Below are 14,547 nucleotides of genomic sequence, written 5' to 3'. Positions count from 1 at the left end.
TCTCCACGACCTCCGTCGGCGCCCTCACCTCGCCCTCGGGTGAATCTCCACTCGACCTCCGGCGCCTCTCCACGACCTCCGTCGGCGCCCGCACCTCGACCTCGGGTGAATCTCCACTCGACCTCCGGCGCCCGCACTCGACCTCTGGCGGCTCCGGGTACGACGTCTGCTTTCTGTCAGCGCCGCTTCTCCACCTCAGGCCCCCGGTCTCCAGGCTTCTCGACGTCAGGACTCCAGGAAGACACCACTGGACAGGTCAGGAACTCGCTGTTCTTCCTCGTTAAGGCCTGTTTCAAATGTTCAGTTCCTTAAGATGGTTCTTCTGGTCTTGGTCCCACACAGGGCTTTAGGCTGGGCTTGGTCAGTAGGGACTAGCATCAAGGGTGGGTTTCTGGACCCCACTCCAAGCACTGGTTTCCACCCCTGCTGCCTTACTCCGACCTCCTTCTATATCTGTCCTCTCTCTTCTCCAGTCAGTTGCCAACTGCCCCACTGAGATGGCCTCCCAACATTCTAAACGGCCTCCCACTGTCACAGGGTTCTAGAATGTTACAGAAGGTTCTGGTGATGTCACAGGTGACAATGGGTGGCCACCATTTTGTGTCTCAGGCCCTCAGACAGAAATTCCAGGGGTAGGGAAAATGGCTCCCTGACCCTGCATCAACACTAAAAAGTCTGGTGGTTCCCAAAAAGGAAAAATTATAACAGGGTTTGAGGCAGAAGTGGGACAAAATAAATAATAATGAGGAGGGACCACCCAAAGGGCTGACAGGTCTAACAGACTTCAAACAATTTAGTAAGCTACAACCCTGCCCACGGCTGGAAGCTGCCAGAGCCAAGATCTTCACGTCGGGAAGCAAGCGCCCACTACAGCTGGCTGGTGCCACTGAGTTGCTGGTGGCGAGCGAAGAGAGAAGCATGCGCACCCGCTTCCATATCACCAAGGATGGCACAGGCCCCCTAACAGGATGCCAAACTGCGAAAGGAAAGATACTGAAGTCACGAAAATTCTATATCGATGTAATTGATATACAATATGCCAGGAAGTAAATATTAGCTACAACTGTCAACAGGGAGCCAAGGCATGCCCAGATAAGGGAATTGCAATTAGAGTCCTTAGGGGTATAACAATAGGGTGAAATGATATATACAGGACTGGAGTCAGTCTCGGTGTATCTTGCTGTACATTTGGCAGCAGTAGCGAATATTTACTTCCTGGAATATTGCATATCAATTACATCGACATAGAATTTTCGTGACTGGGATATCCTGGAGTCCCTGAAACTTACTCCGTGAGGGACCAGTTAATCATTCTCCTTTGGCATTCTTCTCAGGCATCAATTGCTATGTCCTCATGATGATCCCACTATCTTGTTAAGGGATGGAAACGTCGTCGACTTCAGCACCTTGACACAAACCTATAATTTTTGTTACTAATATGTGCTATGGTGCTACTCTCTATGTTTTTAGGCCAAATCACTAAACTGCATCTCGGCCACTATGCGCAATGCCAGAGTTTGGTAACTCAATTTTCTATTGTAAACGGTCTCATTTGTATGTCTCTGTGTATTTTTCAAAATAAATCATAATATCCCTCTGGATATATGAACATAGACATTGTAACTCTGTGTTAATTACAGTTATAATTCTATGTTGTGAGAGACCACTAATCCTTTATAAAAAAAATAGTTGTTGTAATTGGCCAGTTTATAGGGATGTGGTTTATTGCGTTAGAGGGTTTGCCGCTGGTTGCGTTGCGGTATGTTTGTATTTAGTGGCATTTGGTTTGGCACAAGTGAGAGGTAACCCATGAAAAAGTTCCCTGTGTATGATGCTCAATGGCATTCCTTTGAATTATTTCTTGGTGGTGCTTTATCCTCAAGTAAGAATTCAAAGACTGTCTCAATTGAAGGAACACTCCAATGTATAGTCACTTATTGACATTTACGCTAAGAAGACTTAATTAATATGTCAGAAGGTTCACTTTACAAAAAGGTAAAAGAGCATGTCACTTTGTGAGCACTTTAAGACTTTAAGACAGTGGTGTTATGCTGAGGGGCTTTGAGTTGGGAGGCAGGTGAGGCCTCGCAAGGTAATGCGCTTGTTGCTTAGGAGTAAGTGTCAGAAAAAACAGTCTCTTTTGACTGTGTTCTACCATAAAACAACAGTGGTGGTATAGCGTCAGAACAGAGTGGCAAGTAGTGCGTGCACACACCACATCCAGAAATTACATTCAGCTTAGACCTAGAGCAGGGAGAGAGATATGAAAGAATTCTGTTCCCTATTAGGCTCTATGGTGCTCTCAGTATAGCGTTTGCTGTGCAGGGATAGATTGCGTGTGTTTGTGTTTTCTGTGAGCTGCACGCTGTTTTTAAATCATCTCATGCGTCGACAATAATAGCAATGTTTTGTGGGGGGAGCTGGCTGCAGCACTATCTCAATATAGTGCCCTGAGTGTTGCTTCTTTATCTCACCCTATATAGGAATGTCTAAATACATGGACACTATCACTTGACTTTTTGGCACACTTTACAGCCTTAATTAACTTCAGCAGCGTTTCAGGCCAGTTCTGTTATCACAGTGTGAAAAGATTGTTGTCGGCGGTCGCAAATTAAGGTTTCATCTCCACTTGCACACTGCCTGTGTTAGGAAATGTCTGCAGTGCACAAAGACCTCATGTGTCAGACGTGCCAGGAGTGCCGACACGCTACGGATTAACTTAAGGATTCAAGGGGTGAGAGCTAGGTCCACTTTTTTCCTATATCGTGCTTCACCGCAAGACTTTGCGAGTTAGGTGTGCATGTAGAGTGTGAAGGGGTGTTTCTTGGTGTGCATGTGCTAGTAGCACTATTCCAATTTAAATTGCACCTACGCAGTTCTCAGCATTGCAGGGTCACCTATATCCGTTTGTATTTTTTGTCTGGTTGCACCCTATGGCGTGCGTTTGTTTCTCACGGCGCTCCCAATCGGCCCAGTACTATTTAAGAGTTAAATACTTTACTGCCTCAGTTCTTCACCTCTGTGACTCAGCAAGGCCCATATATCTGACATTGCACTACTCATTATCAGACTCTGCTATCTGCAGCCTGATAAGAATATATAATAAACACAGCCTTCCATTAACATAAAAAGAAAAATCTGACCCTGTACTCATTTAAAAATAAACTCCAGACAGCAAGCTACTTTGAAGGTGTCTGAAGGCTACTGGTAGCTCGCGATCGACTGGTTCGAGACACTTGATTTAAGTCAATAAGGAGAAGATACAGTTGTTTAGGTCTCGCCGCAGCCAGCGCGCATGTGCTGCTCTGCGAGGCTTATTGTAAGGACTTCCAACTCCCAGAGCTTTTCCTCGTGTTGTTTTTTTTTACGGCCACGCATTTGATTGGCCATTGCGCAAGGCTTTCACGAAAGAGAGCACGCAAATGGCCAAAGGCTCGGGTATATCCCGCCTTATCTTTAAATGTCCCCTCCCATAGCCTATGTGTCTTGGGAGCGAGCGCAGTAATTAGCGGCACGCAGTGTGCCAGCTGCACGGCAGGCTGCATTCCAGTATCAGGTTACTTTCGCCGCCACTGTGACAGAAGCCAGACATAGTACTCCTCCTACATTCCTCTTTCCCCTCAGCTGATCCCTTTGTTTACGAGCATTGCTATCATGCTTCCCACCGTATCATGCAGACTGTATACACAGAACTGTACAGCGCTTTGAAGCCCACTGGGTCAGTATTGCGCATTATAAATTTATAAGCTACTGTGCATGGTGCTTTCTGCATACAATTATTTATTAGCCCTAACAGTTCGTTTTCCAATATTATCTGAGAGAAATTTTGGTATCTGGTTTATGATGAGAAGTCTTTGAAGCTGACAATTCTATTTCACAGCTGGGACGCTGAAGATGCTTCTAGAAATGGTGAGATATGTACCGTGAAGTTTCCATTCCTGGTTGCAGACCAGCGTTATTATTTTGTTTAAAGTTGCTTTGCTGAACTGTGGAATGTTATCCTTCGTACACGTGCCTCTCCTTCTGCGTGTTATCTCTTCCTGGGCTGCTTCCCAGGCCCCGGGACACCCTCCCATCCGCACATAGCTGGCGTGTGGTGAGAACTTCCTGCCATCTGCAGTTGATCAGACCCGCAGCATTCATACATGCAAATAGAGTACAGATAAAGGTCGCTGGACAGCCACGCATTCTTTCCTTAATGACCCTCCATGGTCGCCAGCTTTACTCTCAGGATTTTACTGACCAGGCGTTTATATTCACAAGCTTGATAAAAAAAAAGAAGACATCCTTATCTTCATAGTACTCTCTTTAAGGGCATGCTTGTCAGTGCTTGAAAGACTGGTAGGGCTGCAGAAGAGTCAGTCACCTGAAGGGGAAAAGCCCCGGGTCCTCAAGGCCAGTCCACTTCCGGTGACTTTCACCATAGATAAGTTGTTTTCTGAAAGGGGCCTTTTATGTCTAACGAATATAATCAAAAAAGAACTTCCACTTAAAGTAGGTTTGTAGCAATGCCGACATTTGCAAAATCGCATGTTGCTACTGCAGTAAAAGCGTTTACACTATAACAGTTAAGTTGACGCCATTAAAACGTTAAAGTTTGAGTTAAGTAGAGTTGCTTTTTATTATAATTGTTTTCCTGCCTGAGCATATTTTTAGTAAAATGTCCAGAAACAGTTTTTACACAGTGCCCAAACATAGACTAAAAGCTAAACCGTTTTTCTGGGATAAAGTACCGGTGGAAAGTTTAAATAGTCCCTTTTCTATCATATTAGGACACTGGCATAGTATTGTTCTTTGGTACAGTATTGTTTTTTCGAACATTTATGTAGCGCCTCATCCACCGGACGCATCTCGAAGTGCTTTCCAAAGTCGAGTAAAAAACTACTCTGTTGCTTATGGTTGGCAGCAGGAGACTTGATAGAGTGACCCATCTAGGAAGAATTTGGGTGTCATGTGTGTGATTGGTGGATGCGTCAAATGTTTCAAAACCAAAGTGCAAAGGCACTCAGCATGGAGCAAAGCAGAGAGTGATGTAAACAAGCATTTGCAATGCAATAGGTCTCGCATTTACGTGAGTTTAAGCTATTGCCTTTGTAAATGACAATGTCTTACTTATGTTTTAAAAACCAAAACCAAAATAAAAGGCATAGGCATTTACAATTAATTTTTTTTAAAAGGGTCGTTCGTTTGTACATAATGTTTACTTGGTTATATATAAGGTAACAAAAATGCTTATTACACTTTATTGTAACTTTTCAACATACTGCACAACAGGTACACTGCTCTACAACATAGCTTAAACACATACTGTTTACTTGGTTATATATAGGGTAACAAAAATGCTTATTACACTTTATTATAACTTTTGAACATACTGCACAGCAGGTACACTGCTCCACAACATAGCTTAAACACATTGGCAAAGCCAAAAGCTCTGGAAAAACACTTATAAGGTCCCAAAGGCGAGACCTATTGGCTATGCCAATGCTTGTTTTGTGATTGTGACCAAATTGTCCACAGAATTGAGACCTCTATTAACAGGCGCAAACTTGGATCTGAAGAAGGTCTTCTCCAATTTTGTGTACCTCCCCAACTCCAACCATACAGGAATGGTAAATGTAAATGTCCAGTACTTGTAAAGCGCGAACAAGTACCCGAGTGCGTCAAGGCGCTCTGGCAGTCGCGAAGATTAAGCGAGCTATTGCCCAGAGTCACATGGTGCTGGGCTGATCTGCCACCGGCACCGGAGATCGAACTGTGAACTCCGTGGTCCAGAGTCAGCCGCCCTGGATGCTGCGCCACACCTCTTCCCTGGTATGGTGGTGGACTGAACAATTTGTTGGAGAAGTGTGGGTGGAGGAAAAGTGCGGTTTGCCTCTAGTAAATGTAGGACAGTTTTAGTGACTCTGAATAAATTCAGAAATTGTATTTGGAAGATATTATGTATGACGCACAGTGTGGTTTCTAGGCTCACTGCCGTATGGAGTCAGTTTACTGGCAATACTTGATCACATACACCCACAGATAAAGATGGTCTCAATGCTTTGATTTTATCAGACTGCTCTGTAACCTTTGACACTCCCGACCAGGGGGACTGTCCAACAATAGTTTTATCCTACTCTAAGTGAATGCACCATAAAGGTAAACTTTATCCCCTCTGACATACAACTTCGGCAAAATGTCATGCTGTTTCACAGCGATCTGCTCTTTTGCTATATTTTAGTAATTCCACAAGACAACTCGTTTGCTACTTTGACCTTCAATTTTTCATCCATGCAGACAACACCCAAATCCTCCTGAAAGTGTGTGTGGATAGGAAGGTACGAGGCAGTTTAAAAAAATACCCGATTGCTATCATCACCTGGCTGGAAAGAAATTGGTTAAAATTAAAATGCAGCAAAGTAAATCTTAGTGGCTGATGGGAATGAAAACCTAAGGAATCCTAGATTATTTGCTAGTGCCCTTGGTGAATTCCTCAAAACATCCAGGGTTGTGATAACATGGGCTTTAAGATTGATGCAGACCTAAATCTAATAGACCAAGTAGCAGCAGTTAGATCAGTGTTATCTCAAACAAAAGAAAATTATGGAAACTCTTGCTGTTGCTTGCTATGCAATGGCATATTACAACAGGGATGCCGTTGGTTAGAGTGCAACTAGATATGCCAGAGCTTTATATTCAAGTGGCAAAAGCCCTAATGAAGAGACTGCAAATAATCCACACATATCCAGATTAATTAATAAACTAGTCCTAAAATTCAACCATGCATCCCCAATAGTAAATGATGCCTTTCAATTTCCTCAAGGGGTTCTTTGAAGGTTATATGTCCTGAGCACAGAACAATGTAAAATACTATTTTCGTTTGGAAAGGACAATTTTCTTATGATTCCAAAAGCACAAGTTCTACAGTTTCTCTTTTGACACATATCTCATGTTTCACAGACTGAAAATTAAAAACAGATGTTTCTCACTTTTAGCTTCTAATTTTAGTTACAATTTTTGTACTGAACTTTGCTGCATCATATTCCTGTTTTCTTTCAGAAAACATTTTAAAACATCACATCAATTTTCAAATATGTATGTGACCAGGTTACTGATCTCTTGTTTGACTACTTCAGGAGTCAATTACCTTTAGGGTTGTGCACTTTACAAAAATAAAGTAGCACAACAATATTGGGGTTTACCTCACTCAAGCCAGTTACATGTCTGGATAACCTTGGCCTGAGTGGAAGACCAGAAATATGATCTTGCTTAGTTTAGTTTTGGAGGAAAGCTGCATTCCAGTTCCCCAAATTTAAGACGGAAGTTTTCTTTAGCCTAATTAGTCATTCCAGAGAGGATACTCTGAGGTATAACTGTTTATGATCTGCATAATAATTAATGTTCTTCCATTGTCTCTTGAGATATAGTGCCCAGGAACAGAACAGAGTTGGAAAACAATGGGTGATAAAGTCAAGTCATGCAGCACCCCACCAGCCAGGAATCTTGAGGAATCAATACAAAACATACGGACTCTTTCCTTCAGAAATGTTGAGAATCAATTTAGCACAGCAGTTACAATACCCACAAATTCATAAAACATATACAGATGTTTAGCGGCAGACATCAAGAGTTTCTAAGTGATCTAGCAGAAACAAGAGGCAGACCTTGCCATGATCATAGAATGTCCAAACCCTGAGACAAATGTGTTCTTCTTTGAATACATCACCACGTAATTTTAGTTGCCCTTGTCATACATTTTTTATGTTATTTAGTCCTTGTGCATTTATGTTTTCTACTGCGGTTAATTTAGGATTCTCTGCTTTGTTATACATTTTCTAACTTCATAAAACCAGTTATTAATTCTGATTATCAATTTCCATTTATTTATACCAATGGTATGAAGAATAGAGAGAAAAGACCGGGAAAAGCAGGAAACAACAAAAATACAATGCTGGTATAAATAGAAAAAAGACAGAACTAAGTGAAGAACAGATACATTTACAGTGAGTTTTTTAAGGAAGTTCAGTACCTTTTGCTTTGGTGTCAACCTCATCTCCTGGCAAACCCAGTCGCTTCCTTCCAAAATGTGGTCCAAGTGGCTTTAAAGGTGCCCTCGATGACTTCAAATTTCTTTTGTTTTGAAAGAATAAAGTAGACGATAGGGAATCTGAGGCTGTAGGAACATCATAATCTGCAAGAGTGTCCATACTACTTCCAGTCAGCCAATTGAAACTTCTCCCACCTAGAAATAAAGAAATATACCAGATGCATCAGCAAAAGATCACAATGTAAGCACAATTATTACAACCTATACAATTCATTTATAACAAAGTTTTATCTAATTATTTCTGCCCCATGGAAAGTGAGAAGACACTGCCATGGCATATAGTGTGTGATGATTAGGTACATAAAATAAAAGTGGCTACAATAAGCACATTTGGTGAATCTGTAAATATAAAATGTTTCCTCATCAGGAATGAAAAGAGTCAGCTACAACTATCTTCATCAGCTAATTCAGGACATAAAAAAAAGAAAGCATATAGTGGCAATCTATTAGCAGAAGAATGTTCTAGGTAAAGTCAATCATTTTTATAAAAGTATCCTTGTCTGCACATTTGAAAACCTATTTGTTTTGATTTGAAGAGCTGATATACAACTCTTATTTAATAACACTGACTCATACACCACACAAACAGACATACACTTTTAAAACATTATATATATTATATTGAGGGAAATATATTTTAGAGCAGCCTGTATATAACCTACAAACTGCTCTTAAAGGAACTAAAATATAAATGCTTCCTAAAGGATTGGTGGTACCATTACAAACAATATGCAACAGCAAGGAGGATGTCTATGTTTTGTTGTCCTACTAGATGAATGTGTAAATATTACCTAATAGGAAGGGCATTGGACAGGCTACACACATGGTGGACATATCTCTGAAGAGCTCCTGCAAGGGGCACTGTAAATCAGGAAGTAGGCCCCTGGAGGACACCTATCAACACTTTTGAGAGAACGGAATAGATACAGCAGCCAATGGGGAATGAAACAATGACATAATTGACTATGAGCTCTGATCTGGCGGTCATAATTAAATTTGTGCTTCCACCCAGATTTCCCTTTCGATGTTTCTTGCGTTGAGGTAATCACCAGCTAAAATGGCAGGTCCAACGCTCAGGATGGTGTGATGCATATTAAGTGCACTTCAACTAGGTCATTGCAGACAATGCTTCCAATCTTTGGCATTCATATGATAATCTAATGCATTTTGGGTGCCGTTCTCTTTGTTTGCTTCCATTTAAATAATTAAAGTAACATAGCTGTCAGCCAAGATTTGTAGGTTAAAAGCCCATAATTAGAAACAGTGCCAATGATGACAAAGTAAGGTGGTCACTATAATGATGTAGAGGCTGCATGGTCTAAAAGTGAGAAAAGAGTCAAGACTAGAGATGACAGTGACAACGCAACAACATGTTGGGCTGCCTGTGGTCCCCACAGAGTCAAGGGAGAATCAGCTTCCATGACTTTTCACACAAAATCAAGACTCACAAATCTGGATGCACAATTAAAGTTTACTAGAGAAGCGGAGCGAAGACTGGAGGGGATAAGCAACACAAAAGGTACACTGAACACATGTTGCAGTACAGGCAGAGAGGCAAGTACTGAATCTGAACTAATGAGACAACGGTTAGAAAAAGCTTGAAAGAGAAAGAGGGCGAATACACCAGGCCAAAGTGACACCTGGAGATGCGCTGGATAACCACACACATTGAGCAGAAATACTACTGGAGAGAAAGCAAGAAACATAGAGAAAGCTGAGAAAACAAGTTTACTGTGAAGAAGGAGATGGGGACACGATAAAGGGCATGGGGACTGCATTACTGGGGACCTCAACATGACCCAAATGAAACCCCAGATACAGGACACAAGGCTCACTATAGAGCTGTACGACTCAAAGAAGAGAGAGAACATCAGGTCTTTGAGGTGACCCTTTCAAATCGGCAGGCAGAGGGGAAGAGTAAATACTTAATGCAACGCCCCTACATTTTTGGATCTTCTTTAAAGATTTTAAGTAGCTATAAAGGTATTTGTGTGCTTTTGTAGCACAGTTTAAGAGACCAGAGACACAAATAATGAGGAAATACATGGTCGCCAAGTATGGTACCCCCAATGGGGGTTTACCGAGACACTGGAGGCCCCACAAATATTGAGGCCCAAAAACAAAACTATCTGTACACTTAATGAGTTCTCAGAGTGCTTACTGTGCAAGAAGTGAGTGACCATTATGTTCATTCCTTGCCCTTGTCCTACTCCACTCCCTAATCTGTCCCCACACAAACCACCTATTCAAGGAGCCCACAACCCCCCACCTTTGTGTAAGGAGGGCAATTCCAAATGCCCCCACTCCTAATCTTTGAACTCTTTGCTTCTGCCCTCTTCCTAGCTAACTCCTCTAACATTTTACGTCCCATTCACCCACCCCGAGACCATTAAGTAGCCTTTGCCTTTAATTACTAGATAGTGCCCGTAGTCACACCAAACATGGACATGTTAGTATGCTACCCTTTTAAATTAGGAAGGTGGGGCACACAGAAAGCACAAATAGTATACATGCTGTACCAAACCAATTGTAGTTGTCGACATATGATGTTTGATATGCTGTATGTACAAATTTCTTAAATCTTTATTCTTTCAAGCTCAGATGGTTGAGCTCCAAGATAGCCAATTACTTTGATATAGTGTTATGTTCGAAATATAAATGACGAACAAGTTCCATCCTTTTGTTAACGCTCTTTCTGGTAGGTACTCTATCTAACTGCAGAATCCTCACCTTTAGAATATCTCCCAGGTGCCAGATTGAAAGCAGAAGTGTTCATACCAGTACTCCCATGTACTGCTAGGTGGTGACGTGTAGCTCTGCATTGAGTCTGTTCTGCCCTGGAAGTGACAATGCAAAGCTGCATGTAAGCACAACCCCAGTACCCCAACATCAGTTTCTTGCTTGTCTTTTTCTGTGTCCTTAGACTCCAGGCACATAACAACTGGCTGTACCAGTGTGCACATATGCAGTTAGATACAATATCCAACAGAAAGAGCATTACCAAAGGAAAGTAACTTGCTCTTCAGAGGGATAATTCTAACTGCAGACTCCTCATTCCTCACCTTTAGATTTGTTACTAGTGTAGTACCTCCCAAAGTTGGAAAGTCTCTGGAGTGAGCAAAGAAAAAAAAAAGTCCGACAGGACAGACAAAATGTCTTTCATGTCTGACCTGACTATCAAGACAATAGTGCTTCGTGAACATGTGCACTGATGCCCACTTTGCTGCCTGGCTGCTTGCACCGCGCTTGTCAGTGCTGTTGTAGCAGCCTTGGCCATGGTGGAATCAGACCTCAGTCCTTCCAGAAGCTCTTGGCAAGTGTGAAGCAAACCTTAATGCAGAGGAATATCAATGCGGACAAGGTTAGTTTCTGCGCTGCCTTGTGCCTTTCTTTGCACCCGAAAGCCTCTACAAAATAAACGGATCGGTCACCATATGGTTCTTGGTGTAATCAATGTAAAAGCTTAAGGCTCTTTTGGGATTCAGGTGATGGAGTGTCTCCTCCTCTTTCGAGGGGTGAGTCAGAGTAAAGAACTTTGGGAGAGTGATGGATTGCCCAATGTAAAAAAGAGTCACAACTTTTGGCAAAAAGGTCGCACTAGTCGTCAGGACCAGTTTGTCGAGGAAAGAAGTGGTGTAGGGTGGCTACATGGAGAAAGCCTAGAACTCGTTCATGTGTTAAAGTGATCATTGGGAAGGCTAGATTCTTTGGCACCCCACAAGATACTTGGGACTGGCTGGAAACCACAGGTCCGTTTTCAGGCCGCAGACCCACGGGTGTGTCGACCACCAGAAGAGGCGAGTTGAGCGGACCTTGAAATCGTTGGAGAAGACTTAGAAGGCGTGGTCCGGATCCATCGCCAGCGCCTAGACAAGAACAAATTAGACAGGAATGACAAGCAGCAATATGTGAGGTGGACCGAATAGCAGAGGTTGCAGAGTCACTCAGCAAGAAGGGAACCCCATCTTGCTCATCGGAGGATGATGGCTCATCAGCTGTGGGGCTATCAGATGTGGTATCGCTGCATATGCCAGAACCATTCTGCAAACTGCTGATGGTATCGTATGACGTCTGGGGCACTGGTGCTAACATAGTGAACTTGAACAGAATTGCACACTACAGACACTGGGGTTTGATATAGTGATGATGTCGGCTGTGTTGGGGGGGTATGCGCAACTATCATTGCCTCAATGCTGGATAATGTGCTCACAGTTTATCTCTGATGTTTGCAATCTGTATGCATAATTATAAGCCAATTAGGGATCACATGGTGGAGCTCCATGAATGGCTAAACAATCCCCTTCGTTCTCCCTAATACAGGGAATCAGTTGGTTTAGCGGATCGTTTTTTCATTCCATCAAGGTTTGGGCAGCATCCCTTGTTTATGGGGGCCGCCTGGAAAAGTTCCTCCCTTGCCCTGTTGGCGTTTGTATCTTTCCCTATAGTTATGGAGGTCTTTTTGAGGGGGGCAGGAGGGGTTGCAGGGCTCTGCCGCATCGTACATCCCACCACTGACACAGGAAAGGATGCACCACAACAATACACATCATACTGTCATGGCAGATCATACAAACCTTATCTGGAAAGTGAGGGCACACCTTCTCGCAGATATGCGTTTTACGCCCATCTTAAGAGATACAACATACGAATTGCATTTTTACAAGAGACACATTTAAACAATGCTGAAGCGCTCAAACTGCAGAGGAAATGGAGGGGTAAGGTATATGCAAATAACTACTCATTATTTGCACGTGGGGCTCTCATCTGGTTCCGCCCAGGCACACCCTTTAATGTGGAAGAGGTACTTGTTGACAAAGACAGCAGATATGTGTTCTTGAAGGGTAGTCTAGACGGACACCATATTCTGTTTGGTAATATATACACCCCTAATACAGAGCAAGGGCATTTTCTTAGCTTGCTTTCTCCATTATTAACGAAAAGGTGAGATATGCCGTGGCTCACTGGAGGGGATTTTAATAGGGTTGTGAATACCGGACTGGATAGATCCTTCACCCCCCTTAGAAATATACCAGCCACAACCAATTCTGAGATCCTTAATGCTTGGGTCTGTGGATGAGATCTGGTGGATGTCTGGAGACCTCGAAACCCTGCGACAAGGATATACTCCTTCCACTCCATGCAACATAATCTACATGTTCGGCTGGATAGATTTCTCAGTTCACCCTCATTATTCCCTTACGTAGCGGATTCGGATTACTGGAGTCGCACACATTCGGACCACAACCCACATTATGTTACAGTGTGTTGGGAGAATGGACATGGATATTTAAGGACAATATAGGGGAGGCACTCAGTGAATAATTCACAAACAACAAGAGGATGGCCTCATCCAGTATGATGTAATGGGCAGCCATGGAATTCACAATACGTGGGAGATGGTTGTGGTCTGAAGAGACAGGTTGAAAATGAGTTGTCTACAGTAGAAAAAGATTTATTAAGCTTAGAATCTCAAGCAATTGAGGCTCCCTCTAGTTCAACGGTGCTGTTGGAGGCGCCTAAAAGACACACAGAACTTCTGGAACCTCAGCAGTGTTTAAATTATGCAGCACATTCAGCATCAGCACATGCTAAAGCTGATCGTTCTGGGGCTTTGTTATCTTGGTTGATCAGGAGAGATCAATCCACGGGCCTTATTACCGCGCTTCGATCACCGGATGGTAGACTTAAGTACACAGTCCGAGATTCACACTGAACTGACCACACACTACACTCGGTTATATTCCTCCACCCTAAGCGCATCTGACACGGACATACAGACCTTTTTGGATGGTCTTGCCTTTCCTACACTTATGCCTGAGCAGCGCAGGGAACTGGATACACCAATTACACTGGAGGAAGTGAAAGGCACAATGCGGGCGCTGCCCTCTGGTAAGGTCCCAGGACCTGATGGCTTCCCTCACAAATTTTCAAAGACATACGCTGATACATTAGGTCCACAGTTGTTGGGGGTAATTGAGGAGGCGTAAGAAGGTGCTGCCCTTCCAGCTGATCACTGAGGCCAATCTGAATTCCCTCCCGAAGCGGGGTAGAGATCCCACACATGTAGGCGCTTATCGTCCACTGGCGTTAATGAATGGGGATTATAAAATATTGACGGGAGTTCTGGCGGGTAGACTGGCCCCAATCACCCCGTGCCTGGTCCATCATGACCAGATTGGATTTGTTCCAGCCCGCAACACTTCCCTAAACATTCGTAGACTTTTCAGGTGATGAGAAGCGCTGTGGGGACTTGGCCAGTGTAGGGATGTCTAGTGCTAGATTTAGAGAAGGCCTTTGATACGGTGGAAAAACCGTATATGTTTGAGGTGTTGCGCCGCTTTGAATTCGGGTCGTACTTTCCTAGCCTGGTTAAACTGCTATTCGACAAACCTACTGTACGGGTCTGATTGGGAACCCTATTCTCGAAGCCCATACTGGTTGGAAGGGGGACTAGACAT

At 43.2% G+C, this 14,547-nt stretch overlaps 1 protein-coding gene across 3 annotated transcripts in view; it reads right to left on the bottom strand.

Moving 5' to 3' along the window:
- Nucleotides 1–14,547, bottom strand: part of PRKDC (protein kinase, DNA-activated, catalytic subunit) — a 2,754,228-nt gene that overhangs the window by 1,196,987 nt on the left and 1,542,694 nt on the right. For all 3 annotated transcript variants that reach the window (XM_085605657.1, XM_085605658.1, XM_085605659.1), the window contains one exon: nt 8,012–8,224. In XM_085605657.1, coding sequence (XP_085461783.1) covers nt 8,012–8,224 — 213 coding nt within the window. The remainder of the gene's footprint in view (nt 1–8,011; nt 8,225–14,547) is intronic.

This window comes from Triturus cristatus, chromosome 5_1, assembly GCF_964204655.1.
Source record: "Triturus cristatus chromosome 5_1, aTriCri1.1, whole genome shotgun sequence".
Lineage (NCBI taxonomy): Eukaryota > Metazoa > Chordata > Amphibia > Caudata > Salamandridae > Triturus > Triturus cristatus.
The sequence above is the reverse complement of the archived record's forward strand: the minus strand, read 5'-3'. Positions and strand labels throughout refer to the sequence as shown.